Source organism: Panthera leo, chromosome B2 (genome assembly GCF_018350215.1).
Source record: "Panthera leo isolate Ple1 chromosome B2, P.leo_Ple1_pat1.1, whole genome shotgun sequence".
Taxonomy (NCBI): domain Eukaryota; kingdom Metazoa; phylum Chordata; class Mammalia; order Carnivora; family Felidae; genus Panthera; species Panthera leo.
Genome location: NC_056683.1, coordinates 4,143,307 through 4,160,218, shown reverse-complemented (window position 1 = coordinate 4,160,218; position 16,912 = coordinate 4,143,307). Strand labels below are relative to the sequence as shown.

At 48.6% G+C, this 16,912-nt stretch overlaps 1 protein-coding gene across 11 annotated transcripts in view; it reads left to right on the top strand.

The window, feature by feature from the left end:
- Window positions 1-10,804, top strand: part of CARMIL1 (capping protein regulator and myosin 1 linker 1) — a 309,417-nt gene extending 298,613 nt beyond the window's left edge. For 4 of the 11 annotated variants that reach the window (XM_042937732.1, XM_042937734.1, XM_042937733.1 and 1 more), the window contains 3 exons: window positions 730-870; window positions 2,718-2,833; window positions 3,164-3,449. In XM_042937732.1, the coding sequence (XP_042793666.1) occupies window positions 730-870; window positions 2,718-2,833; window positions 3,164-3,274 (368 nt within the window). In that variant the 3' untranslated portion in view covers window positions 3,275-3,449. Of the gene's footprint in view, window positions 1-729; window positions 871-2,717; window positions 2,834-3,160; window positions 3,451-3,728; window positions 3,984-4,196; window positions 5,690-9,754 lie in introns of those variants that run through there. The other 7 variants (XM_042937726.1, XM_042937727.1, XM_042937736.1 and 4 more) reach the window with 7 other exon arrangements.
- Window positions 10,805-16,912: the final 6,108 nt, after the last annotated feature.

The window sequence follows — 16,912 nt, the reverse complement described above, 5'->3', positions numbered from 1 at the left end:
CCAATTGAGGGGCGCCTGGGTGGCTCAGTCGGTTGAGCGTCCAACTTCAGCTCAGGTCATGATCTCACGGTCTGTGAGTTCGGTCCCGCATCGGGCTCTGTGCTGATGGCTCAGAGCCTGGAGCCTGCTTCCGATTCTGTGTCTCCCTCTCTCTCTGCCCCTTCCCTGCTCATGCTCTTTCTCTGTCTCAAAAATAAATAAAAACATTAAGAAAAAGAAGTTTTTTTTTAAATAAAAAAAAAAGCCCATTGATTCCAGGTTATTCTTAGTGGTCTCAGTATGGGTATATAGGTACGTGTGCCCGTGTTCCTATGTGTCCACGTGTGTACGTGTGACGTGACCACTGTACTGGACAACAGGTAAAGGCAGTGGGTTATAAATATCACGTATTTTAAGAAAATCAGACAGCCTCTGTGTCTGAGGCAAAGGAACATTGACTTACTGGCAGCGTCCTTTTCAAATATCAGCTCACCGAAATTCCGTGTCAGCGACATAAATTCACATCTGTCTGTGAGTTTTAGAGATTGTAACCTTTTATAAATTTCAGTTATTTTTCTCCCTACTGTATATAGCTGTTACTTGCAGAGACATGACATTCCGTCTTGGCCAGAAAAATTCTAGGATACTTTTTAAAAGCGATTGGCCGTTCGTATTTCAAGATTAACCTGGCTTATGTTTTAGGAATCCAGCTTGTGCAACTGCTTGACTCATGTGTTTGTGTCTCCCTAGAGGACATCCCGGACTCCCCATCCAGCCCTGGCTCGTCGAAAATTGCTCTTCTCCCACCTGTCCTGAAAAAAGTTCCTTCGGACAAGGAGAGAGATGGGCAGATTAGCCCCCAGCCCAGTCCCAGGACACTTTCCCAGGAAGGTAAGAAATGTTTTCTCTCTGTTAGCTTTCTCCAAGGAGAGTCCTTTCAAGAGAAGGGAATTAACCCTGGTCTTGACGAGTATCCTAGAGTTTAAATCAGCATTCCTTGGACTAAACTTTTGGGACCAGAGCAGTTTCCTAGTTCAGAAGCTTGATTCAACCTTATCGATGACACTGGATCTTCACAGAGGACCGTATACACAGAATGAACGCTTAGCAGACATCCCAACCCGAGGTTTACCTTCTTTGTAATCACTAGGCGCTCCTGAACTGGCTCCCAGCAGGTGCGGAGTGCCTTAAATATATTGTGACTCATTGGGTGCCGCTTACAGGCTTCTAGGTCTCATTATTTCCCAGAACTCTTCCCCCGGTTGTGAATTACCATCACTGTGCTTCATAAGCAGCCCCCTCAGGCTGGGGGGGTTGGGGGGGGAGACTTGTAGCTCATTACACTCGCTTAGTCATGAAGCCAGAAATGCCTTATTCCCCAGGCACCTGCCTGGACGCTTTCAGGGCATCATTGGGCCAGCTTTGCTCCTCTTAATCTGCTGGGACCAGAGCAAGATAATCCTGGGACGTGGGTGCCCATCTCCCAGAATCAGATCAAGAGTTATGAGTGGAGGGTGGCCTCAGCACCCCTGCATTTCTGTCACCCACCTCCCACGCTCTGTTAAATACACTGTTGACTTTTGGGTTCTACCCTCCATAAAGTATAACTGCCATCTCTAAGCCCCGCTGATGAAGAAATTCCGGAGCCCCACGAGTCATTACCCATGACCAGATGGCTCTCATTATGGTTTGAGGCTGCCTTTGTTTTATTTTAGATGTTTGATGCTTTTAGAATTCCTTGACCTTTCTGGCTTTGACATCTTCCTCCACTGGCCTGTTTTATTAATGGCAGTCTTGTGTTGAAGTTAATGGAGAATACTTCTGACTACTATCTTTGTGACTTAGGAGAACAATAAAAATAAATGATTAGCAACAAAAAGATAACACTGCCTGCTTTCTCGTCTCCATCCTGCAGATTCATTTGGTGGGTACAAGCTTCCCTCACCTATTAGCTATAAATAAAAGGAGGTAGGGATTTGACCAAAGCTGACAAACCACTCATGTCAAACTGAGTAGCAAAGCCATGAAAGGTAGCTAGCGCCTACAGTTACTTTACACGGAATGAGTAAATAGAGGGTCTGGCGTTAGAGCCACAGCCTCCGCGAGCCTTGGTGTAGAAAAAGGAACCTCCGAGTCAGACCGACTTGAGCCAGCCCCTCCCCCACTCTGCCTTCATTTCCCCTTCTTTCTGCAACTGCTGACTTTGTGTCTTTACTTACAAGGAGGTTTTGAAGATTCCTTAACGTCTATGCAAAGCGATGTTTTCTAGATGCCTATATGATTACAAACAAGGGCTCCAGTAACCCACCAGCCCCCTGAGTACGAAGGGGTGCCACGGAGGGTGAAGAGTGGACGCCACTGGCATACCCTTAGCTGCTTTGGAAAAGTCCTGTGTTCTTTCCTGAGAAACTAAGTTGCTCCTCAGACATTTCCGAGCTCTGGGGTAGATGTGTGACTCCTTTCCTCGTTCCCCCTTGAGAGCAAACACCACGGATGATTCGTGCCCCCATCTTTCTAGGTGGGGACTGTAGAGCTTGCCCCTGGGATCCACAGTAAGTTAAGCACAGAGATCATCCTGGTGGTGTCACTTGGTATTGAAATGGAGTTGAAATATACATGCCGTCTGAGAACAGCCTGTAAATGTCCAAGGTGCTAAGACTCTGACTTCAGTTTATTAGCTCATCGGCAGCGCCGGCCCGGGGATGACAGCCACTTGTGAGCCCTGTCTTTTTCTTTAGAAAACGTTCCTGATGTGCTCCTTCCTATTTTCTTGTACGTTATTCATGCTGGTTACTTCATTTCCTTGTTCTGTGCCTCCCTTTGGACTAGCGTGCCCAACTCATTTCTGAAACAGGTAAATGGCTCTGATTCTTCTGGATTATCCCATAGTGAATGTGATTTTCGTTAATCCGTCCTGGAATCAAAGTGATACCGCGGGGGCCTTTTGTTAGCACCTTTTTGGGGGCAGACTCGGAGCTCACCTCATTTTTGCACCACATTTCCATAATGTTGGCTGTTGAATTCTGTAGATGATGGTGTGTGCGGGACCAATGCTGTAGGTTCCCGAAAGCCTAAGTGGGGCGGGTTCTCGGATATTTAATTCTTAACAGTCTTTAATATTAATGTCAACACATCGATGTATTTGCTAATGTAAAGGGTAAAATGAATCCCTTTTCCTCAGTAGTGCAAAGAGGAGATTATTACAAAAGACATTCAGATCATGACACTGGCAAGCCTTCCAGTGGAGGGAAAAGATCTTCAAAACTGTACTCCACGATTGCAGAAGAGGAGGTGAAGGCAGTTGGGCACAGGAAGTCACAGCCAACAAATGGTTAGAGCCTTCGCTTATCATCCCTTCACTGACCCAAAGCTTATGAATTGGCACTAACAAAAACAAACTTTAATTGAGTAACTTCTATCCCGGGACTGGCTCGGGGATTATTCCTACAACCCGTGTTGGTTTTCTAAATGGCAACAGGATGGTCCTTCCCTTTGGGGCAAAAAGTATCGACTTCAAAATCTAAACTTTCAAACTCGACCAAGGAGGATCGAGTTACTCTCGAGTGGGGTGACTTGTCCTCTCCAGTTTTCGTGATCATGTGGGTTTACGTGTGGGTCATGCCTCCCTTTCTCTTGGTCTCGCTATACTCTTCTGTTCGACTGTAATTGGGATTGGGGAAGAAATTCTTAGAGTACAGTTTCTGCCTTTAGAAGGTATTGGCCTAACACCTTACCTGACGCTGTTTTAGGAAAGGATCAGTGAAATGCCCGCCACCTTTCATTGGACTTTTTATGACCCTTCAGTGAGAAAGGAAAAGTACCAATTAAGGGTCTCAACCTCTAAGGACAGTTGATTCTATTTTACGGCTGTTGCTTTTTGCCACCTGCCTTCCATGAGACACGGTGGTGAGTTCTGTCGTGTTCCGTTCAGGTGAAGACAGTCCCAGGAGACAAAAAAGGCTTTGTCAATTTCAAACTGTTAATTTCAAATTGGCTTTGAACTCCAGTGGGAAATGTTAGAGCAAGCCTCGCTGATTCAGAGAGGAAATGTCTTTCCTGTGACTCCGCACTTCTGATCTTGCTGGTTAATAACTTTCTTTATAAATCTGACTTGAAAATCTTTGAAAGGAAGTCTTAGTATCATAAAAGGAAAAAAAAAAGAGGTAGAATATTCTGATATGTGAGATGGCTTTAAAGTCCTTTTTCCCTTGAAACAGGGCACTTTTCTTCCGGTAAACCTCTGTCGGGGGTTGACACATGAGTGTATTTAGGCTCCCAAGGATGAAGTATGTGGCCCAGAATTCTAGCTGCAACTCCGTGCCCGTCACGGCCTTCTGAGAAAGCGCCCCACACGGCAAGTCAATGGAAGTGACCCGATTATAGGAATAACTTCTCTTTCTTGCAAAAGGATAAAGCATTCTGAAACTTCCGCACCTTGTTACGTATAACACACCTCCTACGAGACCCACCTTGCGGCTTCACAACCGGCTGCATTACGGCGCCTCCGGTGGGAACTGTTGTCTTTGAGGACTTTCCCGGACAGAGGTTTACAAACCAAAACAGCAGCCAGAAGGCATCTGCTGTCTCCCTCGAGCAACACTTGGGGCCAGCTTTCTTGGCCGGTACCGTTGGATGAGTTGTGCACTCTGACCTGCCTGTCGATCTGGCCCCACCCCCCTCCCACCTTGCTAGCTAACGGGGTGGAGCTGGTGGGGTTAAGGACACGCCCCACAGCACAGAGTGAAGTCTCTAGATCACAGATGAACATTCTGGTTGGGCCGGGTAGCGCCTGCCCGAGAAAAAACAACTGACTTGGTCTTTCACTTTTTTAAAGGACTCCCTGAAACAAACGTAATGTTATATGGCAACCAGACTTCAATTAAAAATTTAAAATCGATAAATACCAGTGATGTCGCGGACACTACCGAGGAATCCTATGTTTGACCCTGTAAGAAACAAACGAACGCGATGACCCACTGTGGGTTTTGTAAATAAAGTTTGGTTGGAACACACGCACCCGGATTTCCTGCGTGGTAGACTCGTTTACAGACACGTGCTTACAATAAGTCTCCTAAGAGATTTTCTCTGATATTTTTAGAAAAACCTGTTATCTTCAAGTGACAGAAAAGTCACATAAACGAACACCTAAGACATTTGTTTTCTGAAGAGAGGCCGGGTTATTTGTAGAGCGTATTAAATCAGAAGCCCTATCTCTATATTGCCCCTTTTGAGAAGGTCACATAGATGTTTCTAGATTTGGGAGATTTACATTTGAACTATCGTGTCGGTCGACTTCTATCACTTGGTTACTTAACAAAGCACCTTGATGGAGCACAGTGTTCCTTCTTCCCAGAAGCCACTGAAAGCACTTCATGTAACACACAAGGAGACCACCCCCAGGACCGCACCAGTCCTGCAGGAAGGCTTTGAGATAGGACAAAAAGGTTGGCCACAGGAATAAGCCAGATTGTAGGAAGGCAAGAAGTTCTGTGCCTGGCTCAGATTTTTCCACGACCTCTTGGACTTACAGTTCTCCCTCCGATGGGCTGTATCAGTGTGATGGAATTAAACAGGACCATCTTGTGTTTGCTTTTCTGCCCTGATTTCTAGAAATAGCAACAGGAACCAAAAAAGTAGTTTTTACAGGAGCTTCAATTAAAGTAATTTTATGTCACATATTTTAATACTGTTTTGTTAGTGCCGATTCCCCCACCTGCCTGTCTTCATCCTTGAGAATTCCAAAGCAGTCTGCTTTCTGAATAGTTCCTGGTTAACAAACGGCATTTAGCAGAGCAATTCTGTTAGCCCGTGCTGTGTACTTTCCTTTAAATCTTTCAGGAGCGGCTTCGTGTAAGCTAAAACAGCTTTCTTATTTTCCTAAATCGTGTATCCGTGTGACAAACAGAAGCTGTTGTTCTCAAAGCATGCTGCATATTTTTATCCTGGTTGTTGTTTTAATTGTGTGGCTATTTTAGTATTGACTGGACAGGTAAAATGCTTGCTTTCTTTTACTGGAAATATCTGTAACTTCTGAATCTCGTGTCCTTTCCCGTCTTGCATTTAATTATAAGCTGTGATGTTTTCATTAGAGTATGTCCTGTTTTCTTGAAGAAAATAGTTGGTTTGGCTTTGTATATATTATGATGTACCCTGTTTGTTCGGGCCATCTTACTCTGAGATGTCTTTTATATGTCACTTGCTTCTTCCATAATCCAGCCTATAACCAGCAAAATATCTGGCTGTGGCTTACGGTCTGTCAGCCAGTGCTGTGTCCTACTTTTTTTCACCAGATCTGGATTCTGCTACCCCGGTATGAGTTCTTCAAAAGAAATTTAACCATTGGTCAGCAGTTTTGGCTCCTGCCAGAAAGTATAAAAACATCAGGGCTGGCTACCGAATATTATTTTTAAGGTCCTCACGTTTTCCTCGTGGGAAAGATGGATGTCGGTGGGACTTAAAATGGAGAAGAGCTCAAATTTTCAAATGCATCTCTAATTCCGAATTCATGTGCACATTTCGGAAGCTTTAAAATTAGCACGTGTGTCTGTGTGTATATGATACATGTATATATTTTTTCATGTATATATGCAAAGTCAAATCATCTTCCAGAATGACAGATTTCACGTTTAATCCTTCCTGCACCAATCATTGCCACCGTAGACGGGATGTGAGTATACACACAGTGTTTATGTTGAATAGCCTGTTGACTTAAGCACTTTTTTTTTTTCATCATTTTAATGGTTTGTGGGATGGCACCAAACACGTCTACAGACACACAGAGACGCCCCAGCACGTTAACGGTGTGAATTCTTGCATTGAGGACGTGTAGTAAGGCAACCTGACTTTCCTTATCCTGTATAAAGTCAAGCATGAAGTCAGGCTGCTCAGGAGAAGGTTCATCTGAATTAGTAAAAAGCCTGAATTTTATATTCCACTTATTTATTTTGTAAATGTTTGTTTGTTTATTTTGAGAGAGAAAGAGCGTACCAGCAGGGGAGGGGCAGAGAGAGAGGAAGAGACAGAATCCCAAGCAGGCTCTGTGCAGTCAACACAGAGCCTGACATGGGGCTCAAATCCACAAACTGTGAGATTGTGACCTGAGAAGAAATCAAGAGTCGGATGCTGAACCAACTGAGCCACACAGGCGCCCCCTGAATCTTATATTTTAGAATAACTTCTAGAGTTTTAAGTTTCAAGCAGACATAATCTTATTGGGACTATTCGTTAGTGGGAGCTTGACCAAACCTACTTCAATATAATTGTAATTAGCATCCTAATTATATGCAGTCAAATAGATGCTGCCTAAGGACTGGAAAACTAACTTAACAAAGAACATTCCCCCTACAAAGTTGTTCCTACCAGCGATCTGGACTAATGAGAAGGTGGGAGGCTGGGAGAGCGAGTGCATTGGCCACTGGTGTGATTTTAGGTCCCTGATCTCACCTGCCTCGGTCTCCTGTCCACTCACGCACCTCCTTGTAACGCTAAGGAAAGGCCAGCCTGGGACTAGTCTCGGGATCCCGCTCACATCCACAAGAGTTTAATCAGTGAATTTTTAAATAGCGTCAGTGCCTTAGTGAACTGCTTTGTGGGGCCTCTAGAAAGGCCATATTATTCCTTTCAGTGACTATGTTGGACCCATTAAAATTTGTGCCTTCGTGACTCGTATTGGGTGTATGTCACCGACCCAGAAACCAGTCTGTTAACTTGTTAACGATGCAGATTGAAGGACGGTCTGCTTTCTGCAGGAAGACCGCTATGGGAGATCTCTCTGAATTTCAGTTAGCTGCGCTCCAGCGACCTGGGTCCATCCAGGGTGCTTTTGTTTTTTACCTGCGACATAAACATTTTGGATGGCATGAATGTGTCCATTTTTAGAGAGTACTCTGATTTCACAGACCATGAATGAGCCCCTGGGATTTTGAGGAAGCTAAAATACTGGCGGAATAGAAAGCTTTTGAATCTAAGAATTAGAGCCAATGTGGTTGCTCTGAAGTCGAATAAGCAGTATGTCACCATTTTGGATTCTTCTTCTGAACCTGTGGCGTCGGAAATTTGTTTTTGAGTCACTTGATACACAGGAACAGCTCATGTTGGTTTTAAAAGGGAATGAATAAATTTTTCTAGCAAGATTTCACTAGCAGTGCTCTTCTTTGAGGTCAGATTATTGCAAAGTGGCTTGGAGATGATGAGAAATCTGCTGTCCTTCCTCCTGGTTGTAGCACATGCAGAAGCTGAAAACTTAGAGAGTTCTTTGTGGATTACTCTCAAATGGATTTTGTGTTAAAGAACAAGCCATTTTTAGAAAATTATTTACCTTTGCCCCCAAACCTGATTGGTTGACAACTTTCAAAGGACGTTTATTATTTTTTTACACAACTCAAGCGAAAAAATAAAATCAGTTGTAATATTTTTTGCTTTTCCCTTCCATCTGAGAATTTGCTCCAAGGCGTTAGGCAAAAAGAGGTCAGGCTTTTAAAAAATTACTTATTTTTACGATGAGATTTGAGAAGTTTATCCTCTTGAGAAGGATGGATGGTTTCCATTTAATGTAATTAACTACATTTAAATTTTTATTGTCTAGAGATCAGAATCTGGCCCCACAACCAGATTGGCAAGAGAAATACTTTATTATGTTTGCATTTTAACTATCAGGTTTCAGGAGCTTTTACTTCCTGAACCGCTCTTTAATGGATTAAGCATTCGAATAGCCAGTTCCTGGCCAGAGGAGTTTTTAGCATAATTGCCAAAGTCAAGGTCATTAGAAGCATCAGCGGGATCCTGTCGCTTTCCAGGCCTGTGTTCCTGGTTGGATCATTTGAACTTCTGAGTGACGAGGTAGCTTTTGTCTGCTTTCAAGCCACACAAAGTGTGGGGCTTGGTATTTTTGGCTTAAGTGGTATCTATACAAAAGATTTGGTGATTAATATGTAATAAGCCTTAATCGCCCTGAGGTACGGTACCCGCGAAGCTCTGATCTAGTTGTCAAGAACATGCACTTTGCAGGGAGAGGTCTCTTTTAAATCCAAATTCCACGTTTTACAAGACCTCCCCGCCGGGGCGTTGTGAGGTGTATCAGTCCTGAAGCACGCATGCCCGACGGGACACGTAACAAAGGCTCCAGCCCAGTAATTCTCCACCCCTCCCATCAGGGCTGTGCGAAGTCGCAGGGGGGTCCTTCATATTTATATGGGATCAGAGCGGGCACCCATGATGACAGTTCTGTCACCTGGAGGCTGGTTCCAAGAGGACTGACCGCATCCGAGGCAGTATTCATTTGTTCTCACAAGGCTTTGAACTGTTCACTTCCTAGTGCGAGGAACTGAGGTTTGCTGGGTCCTTCCTCGTGTCGTGGCCCCAGAGCAGAGAAAGCCAGGTCTAGATGGTGGCAGAAGGCATCAGGTGGGACATCTGTCCAGCGGCGCCTCTGCCAGGCTCTGTCTGTCCTGTTGCCTTGGCCGCACGAGGGGCGGCTATGCGTGAGGGGTCGGAGGGCCCCCCATCAGTTCCCCTGTCCGTAGCACCCCCAGATCTCAACCACGGCCGTGAGAGCTTTGCCCTCTCATGGCCTGTTTTTGTGTTTTCTCATTATGATTTGCTTCTGTTTTTGTTGGTTTGTTTCTCATTTCTGCCTCGAGTCTCTAAACGTAGCTGGTAAGTCGTTTCTGAGCAAGTTCCTCCCGCCCCTCGGGGCCCCTGCATCTCCCCCCACTATCGGTCAGGCCGTTGATTGTACCCTACCAACCGTAATGACATCTTCCCCTTTCCATTCCAGTTTCAAGGAGAAGCTGGGGCCAGCAGGCCCAGGAGTATCCAGAACAGAAGCCGTGGTCCTCCAGTAGAGACGGCCACCAAGGCGGCAAATCTAGCGACTCTGGGGAAGAAGCGGAGAGAGAGTTTATTTTTGTGTAAAGGTCCCCGGTGCACAAGTCTCAGTGCAGGGGTGCTTTGTTAGCCGTTAGAGAGCAGTCAAGGGCGACGCTTCCTCCTGAGTTCTTCTCTCGGTGCTCTTTTCCTTTCCCTTCTTTTCTTTACTTGCCTTTTGAAAACAGAAACAGACCCATTTGGGTTTTTTGGTAATCAAAGTACATTTGTTTCGTCTTCTCCCGACCCTCGGCATTTGATTCCGAAGCATTTCTCCATATGCCTTTAGTGAAAGCCAGCAATTATTCCATGGGCCCTACTGGAATTTCTCGGAGGCAGCGACAGTGTGCCCCGCGAGAGGAGTTTTGGGAGGTAATCCAAGTACCTGGACACGTCCTCACACGAGTATCACCATCGGCTGACGGTGGGGTACCGCTGCATGGACCCGTGTCAGATCTGCACTTGACTCGAGAGAGCAATTTTTTCTTGATGTATGCAATTGCACATTGTAAGTATATTAACAGAGCACACTAATAAATAATTTGTATAAATTATATATATTAGATCTTGGCTATGGTTTTTACGTTCTCCCCTGGGGAACTTCTTCCTTCCTGATGTGGAACTGTCCACGTAAATTTGGTCGGTGACCTTTGCGATACCATCCAGGAGCCCAGTTGAGAACAGGGTGAAAGAGGCCCACGGCTGATCTTACCATGTGCCCGGATTCATGTACATAGTTGATCGGAATGAGGTTTTATGAATATTCATGTTTTTTGAAGGCCTATAATTTCTGTCTGCATATTAGCTTTTAATGTATGATTTTAAGAACACTTTGACACCTGTAAAAAAAATCAAAACACTACTCTTTTTAAGACATTTCACAAATATTCACTTACATTACAGGCTGAGGTATTTTATTCACATGTATATTTATACCAATAAAATGATTTTACAAGTGGAATTTTGGCCTTCTCTGGTTCTTTCGTAAATGTAGGATTGGCTCGTGGTCATGAACTTCGTGTTTCTAAAATCCAGAATGATCACAGACCCCAGATAATCAAACCTGTTATATTCAAAATAGATGTAACTCGCTAATCCATTGTCCGCTCTCACGTTTGCGAAGAAGAGGAAATTAATCAAAAGTCTGTGAGTTTGATGCATTCCCCGTTCCCTCAGATCAAGGGCCCTAAAAGGGGTGCAAGCGTGAATGGTGTTTGGAATTCACAAGCAGTGCGGTTGACGGTTGGAAAGAAGAATTATAGGAGTCGGGGCGTGTGTGACATGACTCTTCCCCACCACACACACACACACACACACACACACACACCGCTACACAGACTGAGTGCCAGTAAGTGTGGACTGAGTGGTTTGTTGCCATTGCGTGAGAGTCTAAGAAGACACAGATTGTTCCTTCCACCTAAATGTCATAATGTCATACACGCCCATCGGAACAGACGCCTCTGCTGGATGCGTAAGCTGGAGAAACGCGCGGGCAGAGACGGGACTCGGTGAGTCAACACCATATGCGGCACGACAGAGCCTGCGTTCGTGGTCAGCGGATTGCAGTGGGAGGGGGGCATTAGTTCTGTCTGTGACGCTGAGGCCTCAGAGGAGGGGACGTTCGTGCAGGGCCTTGAAGCGATACCTTCGCAAGTACAGGGACTTGGTCTGGTTCGTAGTAGCGTCCCCTTAAATGTGATGTGACCCACGTCAGGCCATAGGCGTCAGTGGGGAGACGGCAGAACGTGCTCATCTCCGAGCGAGCAAGGTCCCTTTCACCTGGAGCAGCATGTGGTGAGGACCCCACCTGAGATCTCTCTCTGGATTCTTGCATCGGGAGAAGGCCGCACGGTCACTGGCCTTGGAGTTGGAACTCGACGGTAGTTGGCAGGAGCCAGTGCGTGTTTTCGAGCAATACTGTAAGTGGAGTGTATACAGATAAGCCCTGTGGCCCAGGGAGGCGAGCGGCTGAGCGAGACTCCATTTCCCCTCGTGCTGACGATCAGGACATACCTGTTGAGATGCCCCTTCAAGGGAAAGCGCCGTGGGGGTCTGGCTGCCTGCACCTGCTACCCCTGCGGGCCCAGCACGGCCCTCGTGCCAGAACCGTGACACCCTCGCCCCCGGCCTCTACTGGGCAGCCTTCCCTTGGCCTGACCGGGACTGAGAGCAGCAGAAGCCCCTTCCATCCAGGCCGCCTCTCCCTCGCCTTCCCCGGGTGGTCGCCAGCAGCCTGGTGTGTGGGTGCCGGCCTCGCCCACTGCTCCCACGCACGCGTCCCCCACAGACGCTTCCCCGGCACAAAAATCCCCACAGTCTAGTCCCACTTTGGCCTCTGCTTCCTGGAGAAACCGAGCCCCCACACTCTCCGCATCCTGGGTCCCTTAACCAAGTTCAGGAACACGGGGTATCTGCTGAGCTGAAGGCCAGTGCATTTCCCTCAGGGCATGTGGGCTTTGGTGTTTGTTTTGTGAATATGTTCACGAATACATATGAAGATAGGATTTCTGTCTTAGTCCCTGAACGCTGCTATAACAAAAGCACCATAGACTTGTTGGGGGGGGGGGGAGGGTGGTGCTTAAACATTTTCTCACAGCCCTGGAGGCCCAAAGTCCAAGATCAAGGGGCTGGCAGATTCGGTGTCTGGCGATGTCCTGCCTCCTGGTTTGTAAATGGCTTTTTGCTGTGTCCTCACACAGTGGAAGGGACAAGGGAGGTCTCTGGAAGGGACAAGGGAGGTCTCTGGTGACTCTCTGAAGGGCAGGGATCCCGTTCATGAGGGCGCGGCCCTTATGACCTAATCAGCTCCCGGATGCCTCACCTCTACGTACCACCGCGTTGGGGGTTGGGGCTTTGCCATAACAATTTGGGGGGGTGGGACACAAACGGTCTGCCATTTATCACACGTCCCTAAAAGAAAGATGCCTTGGGGGTGGAGAGCAGACTGACGACTCAGGTCTTCTAGGACCCGCACCTCGATTCTGGGTCCCCGTCAGGTGCACACGTTCGGGGACCAGTGAAGCCAGGTGCTGGGACCGCAAGGGAGCAGATCAGGAGCTCCCTGTCCCAGAGAGCCCTCTGGACTCTCAGAAAATCCCAAGACTGAGAGAGAAGCGGACTGACTACCAGGAAGGGTCTGGAATCTTCCCATAAAGCTAAACAACAGTGACGACGTTCCTGTTGGGATCACGTGCCAGCCCGGAACCGAGGATGCGGCTGGTTCCCGGCCCACCCCAGGTACACCAAGCAGGGGCTGGATAATCCAGGAACCACGGCTGCTTGCTCACAGGGTGTGGCTGGACCCGGCAGGCCGGCCTTCCAATGTTGCTTTCCCTTAGTTTAACGTCGGTCAGTTGGGATGTACTTGGCACATGGCACTGGCCAGCAACGGTCAGGCCGGCGTCAGGTGTCGCAGAGAAGTTCAGTTGCAACTAAAAACTGGCCGCTGACCATTCAGGAAGAGAAGCGTCACGCCTGGTTTAGGAGGACGGGAGGAGTGCGGGCAGGAGGAAAGCTGAGCTCAGGCCCCTGCCGCCTCATTTCCCCCTCCTTGTGCGCTGGCTTGCGTTGACCATCGTTTTAACTCGCCGTTTGCAAAACAGTCTTCCCAGAGAAAATAACCGTGCAAACGCGAAGGGAAAACAAATGATCCATTTTCTTGTGCAAAGTGAAAAATTACAACAGAATTACTCTCAGAGGGCAGGAGAGCCCCGACTTTTCATCGGAGAAGCTGTGCCTGGCTTCAGTCCCGTGTGAAAATGCTAAACTGAGATGGCCTCGAGACGATTCTTTGCTTCACGGCTTCCGCTTGCTAGACTGAAAGCGGCACCCGAGTGTGGCCCTGCCGTGCAGAGACGGCGTGGTGTGCTCGTTCTGTCCCTCTCTGCTTTTCCCCCGGAGCAGGAACGGTGGCCGATGCCCTGGACGGCCTGTCCGGGGAGCAGGCTGGGAGACCAGGCAGACGCGGCCGCGGACCGTGGGCCTGACCCTCCTTTCCCCCTCTTCATGAGGTGCTAAGGGACTAGCGGAGGGGTCGGGCCCTCACTGTTACCACTGCCACGTTCAGTGTCCTGCCCTAAGTGACACGCTCCCCTCCTGACTTGAACTTCCTTAGCCCAGAGCCCAGCTCCGTGGCCAAACTGCTGGAAACCAGGGCAGGGAGGACAGAGGCACGAGGAAGGTTGAAAACAAGGGATGTACTTTTCTTCTTCTTGTGTTTTGGTTTTTCGTTGGTCTCTCCCGCGGGTGGACTGGATGAAGCAGAACTATAAAAGCGCGTTTTGATGAGGGCACACTGGACACCCTGTATGTTAGCCAACTTGGCAATAAATTCAAAAAATAATAAATTTTTTTTAAAAAGCGCATCGTGAGGCGGCCCGCCCAGCTCTTTGCCTCCTCCCAGGGTGGGCCAGGCGCCGGGCAAGCTGTCTGCTCCCCGAGCTGCTCTGTGTGAACATCCCAGCCCCCTGGCTCTCAACTCACACTGAGCCGAGAGCAGGACAGAGTCACCGCGCGACCCGTAACTCTCACCTGCCTGGTGCCGTAATTCGCATGAGCTGAGATCTACGCTTGCGTGCCTCACACAGGGACGTGGGAGAGCAGCCAGTTTGCTTCTGAGCATCGGGCAACATCGGCCTGGAGCCAGGGAGGTGCGCGGGTCCGGAATGTGGGTCACGGTCGGCCACCGTCACCGACATGGCCCAGGTCCACAATGCAGAACAGAGCATCTGGGACTGACGAATTGCATCTCAGGATTTCTGAGTCTGGGGTCAGATGCGCCCCACCTTGAATTTGGAGCTTCCCCTGTAAGGACAATTTACACACAGATAAGTCTCCAAGCCACAGCTGAAAATTTCTCGTGAATTAGACGCTCTCCCCAGTCAGAGGTTTCTCCAAATCCACAGTGGTGAGATGTGTGTTCTCCAAGGGCTCTGTCCACACCGCTGTCGGATGGAGGCAAGATCGAACAGAACCGGGGCAACGCGCCCACACTGTCTAGTGGCAGCTGGTGTTAGCTTCAACTCAAAGAGGCTGTCACCTACCCTGTATGCACACATAGACCGTGCACCTATGTATCCACGCCTGGCCCGGCACTCTGGGATCGGGCCCAACTCTGCACCTCCCTTGACGCGCCGTGATCGTGAGGACTTTTGAAAAGGAAAGCCTGTTTTAACCTTCGTTTCTGAAGGTAAGAGGGAAGGAGCCATGTCCTTCCCAGACAGAAGCTCTGAAAGGAAGGTTGACCCTCTAAGTGGTTTCCGTGTGGTCCGAGGGGCCCGGACGCGGAAACAGCCCTGCCGGAAGGCACGCCTTGAGCTCCTAGACGTTGAGTCCCTGCAGAGAATCTAGACCTGAATGGCATGTGGGTTCCCCGCTGGAGGGGTGTCCTCAGCCACGGGGGTAACCGCGGGGATCGAGAGCTTGGGCGTTGGGTTCTGTTGGTTGGTTTTTGTGTTTGTTTCTTGGGTTCCACACAAAAGTGAGACCATGCGGTATTTGTCTTTGACATTTCACTTAGCGTAATGCCTTCAGAGTCCATTCGTGTTGTGGCAAACGGCAACATTTCATTCTTTTTTAGGGCCGAATGGTAGGTTTTATGCTTGTTCAGGCATGAAGAGGTCTACAGATTAGGAGACGCCCGCCACTGAGAAGATAGTTGGTCACTCGCAGGAGGGGACACACCATGTGCCACGTGAGGCCACCCAGGGAGCACCAGGCTCAGTCGGGAGGGGACACCGGAAGGTGTGACACATGAAAACAAGACACCGCTCCCACAACAGAGACCTTGTCCCTGAGGCTGCACAGCTGGAGGCGCGAACCAGGAAGGGGCTCAGAGCCTCGCTGCAGCCTGGCAGGTCCGTGGAGGGGTGCAGTGGTCCCGTCCCCATCTGAGGACACATGAAAGCCTGGGTCTGGGCCCCTGTCGTGGGGATCCGGGCATTTCAGAAGTGGGACCGCTCAGTTTTCCTGTGGAGTTTAATATGGGCCCAGCATGCCCAGCATTTCAGAGATTTTCCTCATCCCTAGTCGTACTGATGTCTGGAAGACAGACCTGCAGACTCCCTCTGCCCCCGGTCCCAGATAACAAAATTGCACTACTCTGCTAGAAAAGTCCCTCTCTCCTCCAAGCCTTAGGCATCCAATGGGCAAACTCTAAATCCTCTTTCCTGAAGGACTGGATCAGGAGTGAACCTCTGACCCACAGAACCCGTCAGATTCTTTCTCCAAATAATTTAGGAAGGGGGTCGGCACACTGTTGCCCACCATCTGCGACGCGCTGTGGCTGCGACAGAGATCTGTGGGTCCAGAAAGCCTAAAATATTTACTGTCCTTTACCAAGTTTTCTGGCTCCTGAAAGAGAAGGTCAGAGAGACGAGGGGGACCACCGTGAGGGGGCTGGAGGGCCATCTGCATTCAGAACAGAGCAAACTGTGCTCAGAGACAGGAGTGAGTGAATCCCAAGCCGGCCAGAGGGGCTACCTTGTGGCTGCAAGACTACGGACCCATTAAGGTCCCCGGCATACGTTGCCACCCCTTGATGAATCCCAGAAGGGGTTGAGCTCAGAGCACAGCAATAGGCAATGAAAGGTGCTTGTTTCTCTGGACCTATGGCTTCTAACTCGATCGTCTGATCCCGATGAGCTGTGCTGGTCTACATCTGCGTGAAAAAGACCACATTTGTCCTCTAGCCTAAATCCCAGACAAGGCAGACCATGTCCCTTCCCCAGGGGCACAGCAGGAGCCCTAGGGGGACTTCTAGCACAGGCTCCCTCCCTCCCACGGCCCCCCCTTTGCTGTCATCTGGTGAGGAACCTGCAGGAAGCAACTGAAGGGAACGTGGGTGTATCGTCAGTCCGCTGAAGTGCCCGTCTGGAGAGCGGCATCCCTGATCTCCTGATTTGGTTCCTTTCTGGAAGAAAAGGTATGTGTTCATGGAGCCTCTACTTGGGAAATGCATAACTCTGATTTACGTCAGGCAGTATAGGAACAGCCGTGGCAGAACAAAAGAGGAAGAAGTAACAAAATCACGAAGTTATGTAGAATCTAACTGGCGGGGGGTGTGATAGCC